A 16,770-nucleotide genomic window follows, 5' to 3' on the forward strand; every position below is an offset into this window, starting at 1 on the left:
ACTCCATTCCCTTGCTGTTCCGCTGCACTCCCCCAGTGATTTGCCTCGGTGTGGTGGGGTCAGGTCAGGTGCAATTCCCACACTGTGTCTCCGGTGCTGTCCCCTGTATTGCCCTTAGTCACTGATTGGCATCATTTCTCATAGTGGGGCCAGCCATGTTGTTCTCTCTGTGGACTGGCTGCTCTACTCAGGAACATCATCCTCATGGCCTGGTGTGCCAGGCTGTGCTTCACTCTCTCCTCCTGCCCCTTCATCTGCTCCTGTGTGCTCTGATCAGATATGTTCATCTCTTGGAGCTGCAGAGTCAATGTCATCCTTTGAAACAAATTCTTTTCAGGGGAGGGGCAGGAATCCACTTAATTTATGGTGCTGGGGCCAGCCTCCCAGACCTCTCCACTGGTTCCCTACTCCACGCTGGGATATTGCATTCACACCTTGCAGCATTGGGTTGAAATCTGGTCCCACTTTCCCTGTGGAGATATAAACAATTCCCTCCCCTTGGGTGGATTAGTGCCCCATGCCCCCACTACCCTTTTCTTCCTTATATTTATCCTTTTGTTTTCCTCCCCCCCCCCTCCTCCACCATTGTCTACCATGTACATCCCTGGTTTTGGACAAATGGGTGTATAAGCAAATGTGGTGAAGAAAGCTGATGGTGCCCGGCTATCAAAAGGGATAGTGTCTGGGGTCTTAAAGGCTTGAAAGTGAACAAGCAGCCATCTAGCTCAGAAGCAAAAAAGCCCACATGGAAGAAGCACACCGGCCAGTGCAATCACGATGTGCCAAGGGACCAGGTAGAAGGCATCATGCAAAAAAAAAAAAAGATATATGTGTGTGTATGTATATATGTGTGTGTGTATGTATGTGTATATGTATATATGTATGTGTATATGTATATATGTATGTATGTATATATATATATATATATATATATATATATATATATATATATATATATATACCATATTGAATGAAGGGGGAAGTGCAGAGTGGAGACCCAAGGCCCAAGTGTTGGCCAATGGAGATCCCCTCATAGAGGGGTTTAGGAGAGGGGATGGGTTAATTAGGGTGCGAGGTAGTACCCATGAAGAACACAGCTTTCCCCCAGATCCTGGATGTTTCCTCCCCCCAACTACCATGATCCGAATTCTACCTTGCAGGGCTGCATAGGGCAGAAGCTGTACACTGGTACATATGAGGGCTGGAGGCACAGGGAATCCAGGGTGGATGATACCTTCAGGACCAAGGGTGTGAGGGGCGATGCTGAGAGAGTAGAGGGTGAGTGGGTTGGAAAGGGGAACTGATTACAAGGATCCACATGTGACCTCTTCCCTGGGAGAGGGACAGCAGGGAAGGAGGGGAAGGGAGACTCCGGATAGGGTAAGATATGACAAAATAACGATGTATAAATTACTAAGGGCACATGAGGGAGTGGGGAGAGGGGAGGTAGGAAAAAAAAAAGAGGACCTGATGCAAAGGGCTTAAGCGGAGAGCAAATGCTTTGAGAATGATTGGGGCAGGGAATGTATGGATGTGCTTTATACAATTGATGTATGTATATGTATGGATTGTGATAAGAGTTGTATGAGTCCCTAATAAAATGTAAAAAAAGAAAAAAAAGTTTTATGAGCCCCCAATAAAACGCTTAACCAAAAAAAAAAAAAAGAATGTACAGATGTGCTTTATAAAATTGATGTATGTATATGTATGAACTGTGATAAGAGTTGTATGAGCCCCTAATAAATTGTTTAAAAAATTGTTATGTTCACAGTTATGACATCTGCAATGCTTTAGAAAGCACGAATTTAATAAAAATCACTATTGTCAGGGAACTCCCCCCAAAATAAATAGTAAATTCATGAAAAAAAAGAGACAAGGTTAGGATAAAACTTGGTGATCGAGAACGGATTAATCCATTTTCAGTTATTTCTTATGGGAAAAACTGATTTGGAATTCGACTGCTTCGGCATCTCGACGCTCCTTCTAGAATGGATTAGCCCCAAGGTCTAGGATATTACTGTAAAGCCAGAGGATTCGTTGCTTTACTGGATGACTAGACGGTGACAAAGTGGCGATACAGCATGTTTGTAAGGACCAGTTAGATTTTCCTAGATGGTATATAGGGCTAACTTGTTAATCAAAAGGTTGGGAGCCAGAATGCACTCAGAGTCAGTTCAGATGAAGGTCAGCTGATCAAGTTAAAAGTGATGCAACACTCACGACCTTATTATTATTTTAAAAATTTAACTTGATCCAGAGATTTAGTCCAAAAATCATAAGGAGAGGGAATCAGGAATTTTCTTTCCACCCCTAGTGCAGTCCTATTTTCATTTGTCAATGCTTTTCCCTTGATATGTAGACTCTGCTAAAAGTAGGTGAAGCACATAAGCATGCGTTAATTGTTTATCAGTGTAATAAAGTTCTTTCATATCACACTGATGCTGTAAAAGTACAGATGATGAAATTCCTTTGGTTTTGTAGTTTAAGGTGCTCAGCTATGAATTCTAAGTTTGCTGGCACACGTTAGGCTTCTCTTCCCCACATCTACAAAATGCCTGGTGACTGGGCAAGGGGAATCTTCCAAAGTTACCAATAAGTCTTTCTGAAGTGAAAATTCCACATTTCGTAATCTGTATTTTCTTTTATTCATCATTTATTGGGAGCTCTTACAGATGTTTTAACATTCTATAATTCCAATACAACAAGCGTAATTGTACAATTGTTACTATAATCTATTTCAAAAGTTTTTTTCTCCTTCTTGAACTCTTTGATATTGGCTCCCTTTTATCCCTTCTCTCCTGATCCTCCCCCCCCCAGGAACCCTTGTTTTTATTGTTATATATTATTATTATTCTACATGTATGTATCTGTATAACCTTATCTCACCCCATCCAATATATACATTCACCTACAATTCTGCTATTTGTTCCCCTCAAGTGAGGTTATACAATCATTATTGCTATAGGTTCCCTATTCATTCATCCCAATTCTTCCCTTGTCTTCCCATGTCCTTAGGGAATCATTATTCCCATTCCTGTTTTTGAAGGGTCATCCATCCTTGTATGCCAGCATCAAATTATCTTAATTATACACGTGAATATACACAGGTGTAACAGTATTAATGAAGTCAAACATAAGTCTTAAATGTAAGGGAAGGAAATATTAAAGAACCAGAGGATAATTATATGTTTTATCATAGCTATACCACACCCTACTGCTTATGCTCCCTCTCTGGGGGCCTGCTCAATTGTCTCACAGGTGGGTTTTTGGGTCTCCACTTTGTCCATACTCCTTCATATCAATTTGATTGCTTTTTTAAAAATTTCTGATACCTATTCCTGTTGACAACTCATGATCACACAAGATTGGTGTGCTTCTTCCATGTGGGCTTTGTTGCTTCTCTGCTCGAAAGCTGCTGGTTTGACTACAAGCCTTTATGACCCCAGACACTACATATATATTTATTTTTTATTTGTTTCCTTGGTATCAGCTCCTCATTTTTTGATGCTATATTTTTTAATAGCCGGGCACCATCACCTTTCTTCACTACATTTGTTTATGCACCCATTTTGTCTTCAGTGATTGTGTAGGGAAGGTGCGTATCATTCAGTGCCATATTATTAGAACAAATGGTTCCTGTACTTAGGTGAGAATTTGGTAGCGACCCAAAGAAATAATCTGTATTTTGATATGGAAATAAAACAATTTTCCAATCCTCCATTTTTGCTGTCCCCAGCTACTAATCATTTATCTTTTGCTTCCTTTTGAGACCTTTGGCTTTCTTTTATTCCCATCAAACCATAAAACACTCAAACCAAACCAAATTGCAATTGAGTTGATTCTGACTCATAACAACCCTAATTGGATAGGGTAGCTCTGTCCCGTAGCTTTCTGAGAACTGTAACTCTTTTTCCCATAAACCCTACTAGTATTTTCTTAGTTTATTCATAAATTCAAGTAATATTAAGTACTAAGATATATTTCTTGGTGCTCTCATGCAAATTGACTCAAGAATTGATAGTTTATTTATCATGGCTGAACCTGGAGGACATGATGCTGAATGAAATAATCCATCACCAAATGGCATATGTTGTATGAGACTATATTGTTATGTCAAGAAAAGGCTTTAGATGTAAAAAAAGAATTGACAATTATTTGAGGTGCAGTGGACAAGGGAAAGGAAGTTGACTCACTAATTTACAGGTAGATAAATACTAACTTTGGGGAAGGAAAGACAAATAAAAAGACTACATATTTCCTCACTTAATTAGCATTTTGCATATTTTTAAATTAGTGTTAAGGGGGGATAGAGAGGGCTAAGTGCAGGGACTATGGAACTTGACTGTTTGTTTTCTTTCCCTTTTAACCTTATATCTAAATTATAAAGCCTAAAAATAATGTGCTTGCTTTGGAAAGTTTTTGTAGGGACTAAATGAGTTCATATCTGTGAAATGTTTAGAACATTGTCTTTCCCAAAGTATATGCAATGCAAGATAATTTAATTTGAGTCAATGTTCCTAGAAAATGGAAGAAGTAGGATTCCAGTCCAGGATGGTTGGACTCCAAAGCTGGTCCCTTTTTTACATAACCATTCTGTCATTTAAAGTTGGGTCACTTCCTGGATGCATCGATACCCAATCCAAGCACCTTCCGGAAGCCGGCTCTGAGTTCCTGGGTCCTAAGGGCATACACCATGGGGTTGAGGGCTGGGGGTATGACATTGTGGAGCACATTGAGGAGAACAGGAATGAGCGGAACCCTTCTCCCTGCCAGGTGGGTGGCGGTTACTACAACAATGGCTGTATAGAAAAAGAGGATGAGGATGAGGTGGGAGCTGCAGGTACTTAGGGCCTTTGATGTTGCTTCAGCAGAGTTCAATCTCAGGACTGAGCGAAGAATCAAAGTATAGGAAACAAACACCAGACACATGTCACTCCCACACACAACCCAAGCCAAGGCTAGTTGGTAGAACCTGTTAATGGTTATGTCATCACAGGCCAAACTGGTGACTCCTAAGTTAGAACACACGCAGTGCTCAATCTCGTTCCTAGAGCAGTAGCGTCTCTGGGCAGCCAGTGCAGGCACTGGGATGGTCAACAGACCATTCCTGAGCACCATGAAGAGTGTAGCTTTGACCACAAAAGTGTCAGTGACTATGGAAGGGTATTGAAGAGGATAACAAATGGCTACATATCTATCCACAGCCATACAGAGGAAGATTCCTGACTCCAGGAATACAAAAATATGAATGGCATAAATCTGAGTGAAGCATTCAGGGAGGCTGATGGACTTGGCATCTAACCAGAAGATGGCCAGTATCTTGGGCATGATGGTGGTGGACAGGCCAATGTCCACTACAGCCAAGACACGAAGGAACTGATACATGGGCTGGTGCAGGGCAGGCTCCTTGTGAATGGTGATCAAGATGAGGACATTGGCGCCTAGAGCTAAGAGGTAGAGCAGAGCCAGTGGTGGGGAGAGCCAGTGTTGCCATTCATGAATGCCTGGGAATCCCAACAGGATGAACTCAGATACTTCAAAGCTTGAGCTATTGGTTATACTCAGGGTGATATCCATGTTATGAGACATCTTTCTCTCAGCATCTGCCTTTGAATTAAGGAGAAAACAAAACAATGCTTTAGTTAGCTCAACCAAAGACCAAAACATGTACATACAACTTGTTCATTTTAGACAATTCTCTTTCAACCTCCTTTAAATGCCTGGAACCCACTACCATCTAATCAATTCTAACTCATAGTGATTCTATAGGACAGAGACGTATCTCTTAGGGTTCCCAAGCCTTTAAATCTTTTAAAGGCTGCAGAGTGCCTGATGGAACCAAGCCACTGACCACTGATTGGTAGCACACTGAGTAAACAACTAGTCAACAAGGGTCCAAATCCTACTCCCCTTGGAAGTCTTTAATACCTAATTATTTTTCAAATCTTTCTTCTTTTTTGTGTTATTCTATAATTTGTGGGTCTGATTCTCATATTTAAAATTAGGATGATAAATTAATAAATTAGTATAGTATAATGGAAAATATAGTGATACCATGTATAAGAAACTAGAAGTGAAAAACAAAGACAAACAAAACAACAGATAATGAAACTAGAAGTGATAAGTTTTATCCACAGCAGTTTTCTGACTCAGCACCCCCACAGCCCCAGGAACAGGCCTTAAAACCAGACATCAAGAAAAAAAAATTTGTTGAGCTGTGTAAATTTTCATCAATATCCTTCAGATATGATATTTGTTTCCTCTTCCAATTTTAAAAGTAATGGTGAAGGCATATTTTAAATTATGTTTTTAACCAATTAATTTATATTTAAAATATACAAGGAGTGAAATTCAATAAATTTCCATTCACTTCTGGAACTTTCTATGGTGTCGATTGAAAATATGGAAGGGATTTATAATATGCAAACATATTTATCTTAATTATACGACTCACATTTGATCCCTTGATTCAGTTTGTCTGACATTATTGATTATAATTTTGATCATTTTTGGCAAGTATGTTCAAGCAATTTAATCAGAATGTGTACTTTAAAAAATACTCTTTAGGAATCTTTGTATATCTGAGAATTAATTTTTTACAAGTGTCTATGAATAATACCTTGGTGATATTATTCTGTATTGCTTGTTTAATATCTAGGCATAAATATTTTATTTTCCTTAGCTTCAATTAGTAGCATTGTAATATTGAAGCACCAGCCCTCCACCCCTCTGGCTATGCGATTTGTTAATTACAATAAGCATATACTACCCATGAAACAAAAAACTATAAGACAGAAGTATGAAAAAAAGCCCTGAAAGTTAAAATAGCACCAACCAAAGATAATGATGCTTATCACTTTAAAACTTTTAATTTTTAAGGTTTTTTCTGGTGTATTTTTACTTTTACACATTTGAAATTTCATGTAAATTGAATTTTCAATTCTGTCCTTTTGTTTAGCATAATCCACATGAATTTCCCAATATATTTTGACGATCTTAACAAACATCATTTTGTATGATGGAATTAGATATTATGATATGGTTTTATAACACATTTCAAATTTATTTTGTTTTTTCATTAAATTCAGGGACAGTTAGACTTTGTTTCAGGTACTTTGGACTTGTTGTCAGGAGACCAGACCCTGGAGAAGGACATCACGTTTGCTAAGGCAGAGAGGCAGGAAAAAAAAGAGGAAGGCCTTTGGCAAGATAGATTGATACAGTGGCTTGAGTGATGATCTCACACATAAGAACAATTGTGAGGATGCTGCAGGACAGGACAGTGTTTTGTTCTGTTGTACATATTGTTTCTGTGAGTTGGAAGCAATTGGACAGCATCTATTAAAAAAAACCTTAATCTAATTGTATTTCTTTTGTTATTTTGTCTAGTCTATCATTTAAATCGCTAAACTTTTGTCAATTCTTAAAACATTTCCATAGTTTCTCTCCTGATTTTCTGGATAGACCAAAACATTGCTTACAAATCAGTTATGTTTCTTTATGCCTCAATTAAGCAGTTAGAAATTCATGATAAGTCTATAACACGTGAAAAACAACCCACCGAGAACGTGGGCAAAAGACCTGAACAGAAGTTTACCAAGGTGGAAATCCAAAATGAGAAATGCTCCCAATCATTAGCCATTAGGGAAATGAAAATTAAACTAACTATGCGATATCACCTAACACCCTCAAAGATAGTCTAATTAAAAAAAAATCAGAAGGCAACAAGGCTGGAGCGGGTGTGGTAAGATAGGAACTCTCTCTCTCATCCATTGCTGGTGGTCCTGTAGGTGTGTGGAAGCACTATGACAATCGATCTGGCAAAAACAAATGGAAATGATCCAGCAATCCCCCTACTGGGTATATACCCAGAAGAAGTAATTAACAAGCCAAGATCAGACATTTGTGTTCCAATGTTCATATTGAGGCACAGTTCACAATCACGAAGAATTGGAAGCAATCTAAATTTCTATCAACTGATGAATGGATGAAAAACTCTACTATATACATACAATGGAGTACTATGCAGCCCTAAAAAGCAGTGACAAATGCATGAAGCACATTGTCTCATGAGAAGCGTTGGAGGAAATTATGCTAAGCAAAGTTAGCCAAGCACCAAGGGACAAGTACAACAGGGGTCCACTGAAGTAAGGTCAAAAAGCACAGTGGGTATAGTGGATAAGCTAAAAAATGCATAATTCCTGGGTCAAGGTCCAGGCACCTTGGCAGGTGTCAGACCCAACTGAGGGATGCATATGGCAGCCAGCTGAAAAGGAGTGGGGAGATAAGGGTGGTGGGGTAACAGGGCACTAATCTACCGACAGGGAGAGTGTTGTTTATGTCTCCACAGGAAAGACAGAGAGAGGTACAAGATCTCATCCCGGAGGGTCAAGCCTTGAGGGAAACATACCTGCATAGAGCAGTGAACTAACAGAGAGGATGATGGGGTTGGGCCCAAGCTGAGCTATGTCGACCCCCTCCCCAGAAGTCTGTACTGTACTACAGAGGACAACATTGAAGATATAGCCCGGGGGGAGAGCTGGTTTGTCCAGACCACATGGGAGCAAATTAAGAGAAAAAGAACGAGAGAGTGGACCTCATTGTGGCTCACCAAGCCCTGAGGAGGACATTGCTGCTTGGAGTAGCCAATGCACAAAGGGAACCATAGGGCCTGCCCCACCATGAGACACGATATCCCCTCACTGACCCACAACGCTACGCTAGGGAGGACAGCACTGCAAATGCAGTGCAGAAAGTGTGCCTGGTCTGCATTCCCCGACCCCCTATCCCCCAAACACACACACACACACACCACACACACACACACACACACACACACACCACACACACACACACACACACACACCACACCACACCACACCACACACACACACACACACGCAGCAGAGTGAAACACAAAGGAGGCGCAACAGGGAAGTAGGAGAGCAAAGTAATGACGTCTCTGAGGAATCTGAAAATAGACTTCTGACTTGGGGCCAGACTTGGTCCCTCATCAGACCTAATTTATAAGGGTAAGCAGACAGACCTGGGGCTATTTATAGGCTTTTTGTTTTTCTTTCTTTTTTTTCTTTCTCTGTGTCTATCTCTACAGATAGGAAGGATAAACAAGCCCAAGGAGAAAACAATGGGACTTGTGATTCTGGGGAGACATGGGAGTAAAGGAGGGGAGGGAGAGTGAGGACAATGCAGGGACAAGGGAACAATAAGGGACCTAGAATTGAATGCCTGGTGGGGTTTGAACAATGTATCTGAGAGAAATTGCTGAGAGCCAAATGTAGGGTGAGCATGACAGTGGGACAGGAGGAAGGTGAAAGGAAATAGATGAAAGAACTAGGAGGTAAAGGACATTTATAGAGGTATAGGCATGTATATATGTAAATATATTAATTTATAATGATATAGGTCAATGTACATATATTTATATGTTAAGTGTTAAGATAGCAGATGGATTTTGGGCCTCTATTCTAGGCCTCCCTAAACCCAAGGCACTCTGATACTCACCTTCTCAATAGGATTGCTGAAGACAAAATGGGTGCATAGTAATTGTGGGGTCTTAAAGGCTTAGAGTTAAACAATGGCCATCTAGCAGGGAAGCAACAAAGCCCACATAGGAGCACAAGGTGTTTCCAGGATCAGCTATCACGTATCAAAGGATCCAAAACAAATAAGTATATTGATGTGAATGAAGGGAGTCAATATGGAGACCTAAAGCTCATCTGTAGATAATTGGAGATCCTCTGACAAAAGGGCCACAAGGAAGGGATGAGCCAGCCAGGGTGCAGTACAGCACCAGGGAAACACACAATATTCCTCTAGTTCTTGAATGCTTCCTCCCATGCACTGTAATGACCCAGTTCTACCTTAAAAATTCCACTAGACCGGAGTACATACATTGGTACAGATAAGAGCTTGCAACGCATGGAATCCAGGACAGATATATCCCTCAGGAACAGTAGTGGGAGTAGCAATACGATCAGGGTAAGGAGGGGGTGGGGAAGGCGAGAAGGGAGAGCCAATCACAAGGTTGGATACATTATTCTCCCCACCCAGGATAGAAAGGTGGGTGAAAGGAGATAACAGATGGTGTAAGATACGAAATAACAGAGGGTGGGGGAAATGATGATGCCAACATATGCACAAGTGTGCTTGCTATAATTGAATTATGGATTGTTATAAGATCTGTAAGAGCCTCCAATAAGCTGATTAATAAAAAATAATTTAATGATAATTATGAGATCATATGATTGCATAGGCATTTAATATGTTCATAACATTTCATGAGAATCAAGGTATAATTCACTTTAAGTATGTATTTTTCCCCTAAATACTTTTATTGGGGGCTCTTACATCTCTTATTACAATCCATACATTCATCCAGTGTGTCAAGCACATTTTGACATATGCCGCCATCATCATTTTCAAAGCATTCTCTTCCCACTTGAGGCCCTGATCTCGGCTCCCCATTTCTTCCCCCTTCCCCTCCTCCCTCATGAACTTTTGATAAATTATAGACTATTATACCAGCAATTCTGGAAGTTCCTTTTTGTTTTGAGCAAGTTGGAGGTAGAATTTATTATCCTAGATACTGTGGCTTATCTTTATTCACAGAATTTTTACTGAGAGTCCCTTAAATACTCTCCTTTATTTTGTGAATAATTTTGTTTTTGTTGTTTTATTTTCAGTCTTCTGACTGGAAATTCCAATTTTCTCAAGTGTGATCATGCTAGAGTTCAGAGCCTGTATCTTTCCTCCTATATCACATCTCTTATTCCCTACGAATGTGAAGAGATCGAGAGAAGGAATTCACTGGATGTATGCAATCAAACAAGAAAAGCCAAACAAGGGAGCCAAAGATAAGGCAATAAGCAAATTCAGAGGCCAGGACAGAATTCCAGGAACGGGAACCACATCCATCCTCTCACCTCTCAGAAGCAAGTCAGAGAGGTACTTACTTATTCCAGACACACTGTGAAGAGAAACTCTGGCTAGTGCTGCCCTCCCTTCTGTTCCCCTGGACTCAGGCATAGCGTTTTGTTGTTCAGACCAGATCTGTGGCTTTGCTTGCCTAGAGACTGGGCTCTTGTATATATAAGATCCTCCAGATGCCCTGGTTCTGTTGTGCTGCTCTCTAGTCCCTCCCCAGTCTATTTCAAGAATTCTCGAAGGTCTAATAGTCTTATGTTACATATTCTTGGGGTTTATTCAAAGATCTTCTGGGATTAGATCGAATCAACCCTGCTCCCAGATGCCCACCAGATGGATAACTTTGTATTCCAGGCTACTTGGACTTAATTCATCCTTTTTCTACTGAAAAATATCCATCACTCAAGGAAGATTCTTAAGTCTATATAACTCACAATGTATCTCTACCATCGCTGGATTATCCCTATGTTAGAATTTCCTTCAGTATTCCTTAAGCAGTAAAAGCTAGTGTTCTAGTTCAAATGTACTCCAATCATGGTGCTATAGAACTTTTTGGTTGTTATTTGATAAATTCTTTGGGTTATGAATTAATAAAGGATACAGTGTGAATGACTTGCTTCTGTTCTATACTGTCTGTGGCCTTAGCTTGTAAGACTCAAGTAGTTGAGGCTGGTCAAATGGCTAAGGGCTGGAGTAACTTGAATGTGTCATTCGTCACATGGATGGCTCTGGGGCTGTCATGATTCTAAGGCTGAGTTCACCTGGAACTGTCAACTAAAGTACGAATGCATGAACTTTTCATGTGGCTCTTCACAGGATGGTAGCTGGATTCTGAGAGAGGCAACACCCTGGAGGAAGCATTCAAATAACATTCCAAGAGAAGCAGGTGGATACTTCATGAATTTTTCTGGCCTAGAATTCTGACACATTCTATTTATATAAGTGCATCACAGGGATAAGCCGCATTGTGGAAGAACATGTGGAATGGGAGATGATTCTCGGGTCCTTTTTCAATGGGAAATATAAGGGCCACATACTATGTTGTCTTGAGTTTGGAATTCAAAAGGGGGAAAGGCTGAATAGATAGATAATATGGGCAGATGGAACAAGAAATGAAAACTGCAATGTGCACATAAATTTCTGAATCCAACCACCTGTAAAGTAGATGCATCTACTGAAACTTTCTCATTAGCAAAATAGGGAGTTTGTGGAGCGATATGAATGGGATCATTTCAGCAGATGCCAATTGCAGAAAGAAAGCAAAACAACCGATTAAACAAACAAAAATGCACACACAAGAAAACATAATATAAAGAAATAAGCTGCTATTGTAGGGACACTTGAGTCAGCAGTACTGACTTATAGTGACCCAATGTACAAAAGAAAAAAATGCACCCTGATCATAGGCCAATCTCAAAAATCATTGTTATTTTAAATCCAATTGTTGCAGCCACTGTGTCTATCTTGTTAAAGTTTCCCCACCCCCGCCCCCCACTGTCTGCTTCATCAGCATCATGTTCTCCAGAGCCTGTTTTCTCTGGCAACATACCCGATATACACAGGTATATCTCACATCTAAGACATCTCACATCTAAGGAGCATTCTGGTTATTCTAATTCTATGACAGAGTTGCTTGTTCTTCCGGCATGTCATGGTATATTCAATATTCCTTGACAACATATTTATAATATATAAATTCCTCTTTAGTCTTCCTTATTCACTTTTAAACTCACATGCTTATAGGGTATTGAAAAATCCCATGGCTCATGGTCAGGTGCAGCACCTCTGGTGACACAGTGGTGATGAGTTGGTCCATTAACCATAAGGTCAGCAGTTGAATCTACCAGCTCTGACGGAGGAAGATGAAGCATTCTGCTCTTGTAAAGAGTTACTACAGTACTCTGACACACATGGCATCAACACGAGTTGACTTTGATGCAACCCTACTGTGCTAGTTATATAATATGCTGTCAATTTGAGATTCTTAAGAGTGAAGGGGTGGAATTTAGCCTGTCAATCAGGTTGCAGCTCGATGACAGCGTTTGGAGGTGCTGAGATAAATTGCTCACTGGAGGTGGGACACAGGCTCACTCCTTGGTAGACATTCCTGCTGACAAGACATATTGCGCTATGCTAGTGCCCTGGAGCTAGAAGAGCCACGTAGAGACCCTGTCAACGCTGAGATATGTACACCATCATTGGATCCACAAGACTTTCCACCTAGTGGCCTGTGATCTTCATGCATTTGGTGTCATTGCATGTGTTTTGTGAGTCTGAAGTAGACTTTATAGTTTGGTATCAGACATATGGGCTAATATCGGACTTATGGACTTGATCTGGATTGGGCTTGGATGTTTTCTCAATATACAACTGCTCTTTTAGATAAAGCCTTTTCTTATACATATGTGTTTATGAATTGTTTCTCTAGTTAACCCAGGCTAACACAACTACCTTATTATTATTTTTAAAATTTAACTTATTCCAGAGACAGACCAAACATCATAATGGAGAGAAAATCAGGAATTTTCTTTCCACCCTAGTGTACTATTTTAATTTGCCAATCCCTTTTTTCTTATATGTGGCCTGTTAAAAATAGTTTAAAGCAGATAATTGGGCTGTTACTCTTATCGGTATAATGAAGTTCTTCCTTGTCACACTGACCGTATAATAGTAAAGACAATGAAATTCTTTTAGTTTTGTGGCCGGAGGCACTCAGATATGAATTCCATGCTTACTGGCACAAGTTGGGCTTCTCTTCTTCAACCCGCATAGTGCCATGGTGACGGGGCTAGGAGAGTTTTCCAACATTACCAGTAACTCTTTCTGGAGTTAAAATCCCACCTTTAAATAGAGGAAAGAACCAGGAGGCAAAAGACATTTATAGAGGTATAAATATAGGCATGTACATATGTAAATATATTGATATATAATGATAGGGATATAGGTCAATGTACATACATTTATAGGTTAAGTATTAAGGTAGCAGATGGACATTGGGCCTCTAAACAATTCCTCCCTCAATACAAGAACACTTTATTCTAGTAACCTGGCATTCTGTGATGCTCACCTTTCCGACACAAACGCTGAAGACAAAATGAGTGCATAAGCTAATGTGGTGAAGAAGGCTGATGGTGACAGATATAGACGGCTATACAAAGATATAGAGTCTGGGGTTTTAAAGGCTTGAAGATAAACAAGCAGCCATCTAGCAGGGAAGCGTTCAAACCCACATGGAAGAAGCACACCAGCCCATGTGATCATGAGGTATCAATGGGATCAGGTATCAGATATCAGAAGACACAACACAAACAACCATTTCAATTCGATTGAGGGGGTTCGGAATGGAGACCCAAAGCCCATATGTAGACAATTGGACATCCCCTCACAGAAGGGTCACAAGGAAGGGATGAGCCAGTCAGGGTGCAGTATAGCACTGACGATACATCCAACATTCCTCTAGTTCTTTAATGCTTCCTCCCCTCCATTATCATGACCCCAGTTCTATCTTAAAAATTGGGTTAGACAAGAGCATGTACACTAGTACAGATAAGAACTCTGAACACACAGAATCCAGGCCAGATAAAACCCTCAGGACCAATAATGAGAGCAGCAATACGATGATGGTAGGGGGAAAGGTGGGGGGAGAATGGGGGAAAGGAGAAACCAATCACAGTGATCAACATATAACCCCTTCCCCAGGCTGTCAAACAACAGAAGTGTGGGTGAAGGGAGACAGCAGGCCATATAAAATATGAAAGTAATAATACTTTATAAATTATTGAGGGTGGGAGGGTGGGGAAGGAAGGGGGGAGAGAGGAGATGATACCAAGGGCTCAAGTAGAAAGAAAATGTTTTGGAAATGTTGATGGCAACATATGTACACATGTCTTTGATACAATTGATGTATGGATTGTTATAAGAGGTGTAAGAGCCCCCAATAAAACAATTTATTAAAATTAAAAAAAGATTCCACCTTTAGTAATCTGTATTTTGATATGGAAAAAAAAAACTAATTTTCCAATGTCCCCAGACACTAATCATTTATCTTTTGTTTCCCTTTAGAGGCTTTTGGCTGTCTTTTATTCCCATCAAACCATAAAACACACTTAAACCAAACCAAGCACCCATTGAGTTCATTCCAAGTCATAATGACCCTATAGGATAGGGTAGCACTGTCCTTGTGGGTTTCTGATACTGTAACTCCCCCCCACCCCCCGAGGTTGTCAAGGATGTAGTTTTTTAATTAGTTGGAATTATATACATGTAACATCATTCTGTATTTCAATTATGTCAAGTAGAATTGTACAATTGGTCTCACAATCATTTTCCAACCATTATTTTCCTACGTGGACTCGGACACATCTCCCTTTTACTCCCCCGCCACCATTGTACCCCTTTCCCCAGACCCCTTATTCTACTTCCTGTTCCTATAGGTTCATCAGTCTTGGGTTTCATATATGGAAAATCAAAAGAGCATATAACACAGCTTCAAGAGGGTGACCTCCATTCCCATACACCTGTGAGATACACTCTACTATGAAAAACACAAGCAAACCAAACACAGACAGTGCAAATCAATAATATAGAACATTTGGAAACCAGATGAGGTCCAGCTTGCATCATAGGGGGTTCTACCAGCAAAGTTTTAATTCTTCAGATTTATGCCTTTGATCTTCTATATTCTTCCCTCCCAAGCACTCTGTTTAGTGACCATTTTCCTCCCATCCCTCAATTTTAGATAGGGGAGTTCTCTGGAGGCTTGTTTCCTATGTAGATTCACAAACAAACCTTGGGTTCCCAATGTCATCCATCATCTTCTGCACACCGGATTCAGCCTCTGATCCTGATCCCTCCTTCAAATTTGGATCCCAGGAGTTCCAACCCTTTGGTGTCTACTGATGGTGTGCTTCTCCCATGTGGACTTAACATCTCTCTTAGAGGGCTGCTTGTTTGGAGACAAACCTTTAAGGCCCCAGAAGTTATTTTATCTGCTAGCCGGGCACCATCTAGATTCTTTGCCACATATTTCTATAGCACTGTATCTTCTGTGTTCTCTTCCTGAGGTTGAGTGATACTACAACTCCTTATGGGAATAGAAAACTTCCTCTTTCTCCCATATACCAGATCAGGATTTTTTTTTTTATCTATTAGAGAATTTCAAGTAATATTGAGTACTAAGATATTTTTGGTGCTCTCATGTAAATTGACTCAAGAATTGATAACTTGTTTGTCATGGCTGAACCTGGAGGACATTATGCTGAATGGGATACTCCATCGGTAAATGACAAATGGTGTATGAGACTACTATTGTAATAAGTCAAAAAATTCTTTACACAGAAAGAAACATTCTTGGTTGGTTATTTGAGGTGAGGTGGGTGGGGTAAAGGAAGTTGACTCACTAATTTACAGGTCGACTAATACTAACTTGGGTGAAGGGAAGACAATAAAAAGAGATATGATATGTACTTTCCTTTGATTAGAGATTATTTCTTATTTTATAATTTTAGCTATTTTTAAATTAGTGTTGCGGGGGATTGGAGAGAGTTTAGAGTAGGAATTATGGAACTTGACTGCTTTCTTCCTATTTGACCTCATATCTAGTCTAAAAATAATGTGCTTGCTTTGTAAAGTTGTTATAGGGACTAAGAATTCATATCTGTGAAATTCTTAGAATAAATTCTATCCTAAGGATATGTAATGCAGGATAATTTAATTCAATGTTCCTAACAAATGGGAGAAGTGGAATTCCAACCTGGGATGGTTAGGTTCCAAAACTTGTGTTCTTTTACATAAGCCAGATATAATATTCTGTTATTTAAAGTTGGA

At 40.0% G+C, this 16,770-nt stretch overlaps 1 protein-coding gene across 1 annotated transcript; it reads right to left on the minus strand.

Moving 5' to 3' along the window:
- Positions 1–4,611: 4,611 nt before the first annotated feature.
- LOC142446750 (olfactory receptor 56B34-like) lies at positions 4,612–5,589 on the minus strand. Its single transcript, XM_075548490.1, has one exon. The coding sequence runs from the start codon at positions 5,587–5,589 to the stop codon at positions 4,612–4,614; it is 978 nt and encodes a 325-aa protein (XP_075404605.1).
- Positions 5,590–16,770: the final 11,181 nt, after the last annotated feature.

The sequence above is a fragment of the Tenrec ecaudatus genome, chromosome 4 (assembly GCF_050624435.1).
Source record: "Tenrec ecaudatus isolate mTenEca1 chromosome 4, mTenEca1.hap1, whole genome shotgun sequence".
Classification (NCBI taxonomy): Eukaryota; Metazoa; Chordata; class Mammalia; order Afrosoricida; family Tenrecidae; genus Tenrec; species Tenrec ecaudatus.

Bases quoted from the DNA above. Each gene is read 5' to 3' on its own strand.
- LOC142446750 (XM_075548490.1), bottom strand. From the start codon at position 5,589: ATGTCTCATAACATGGATATCACCCTGAGTATAACCAATAGCTCAAGC.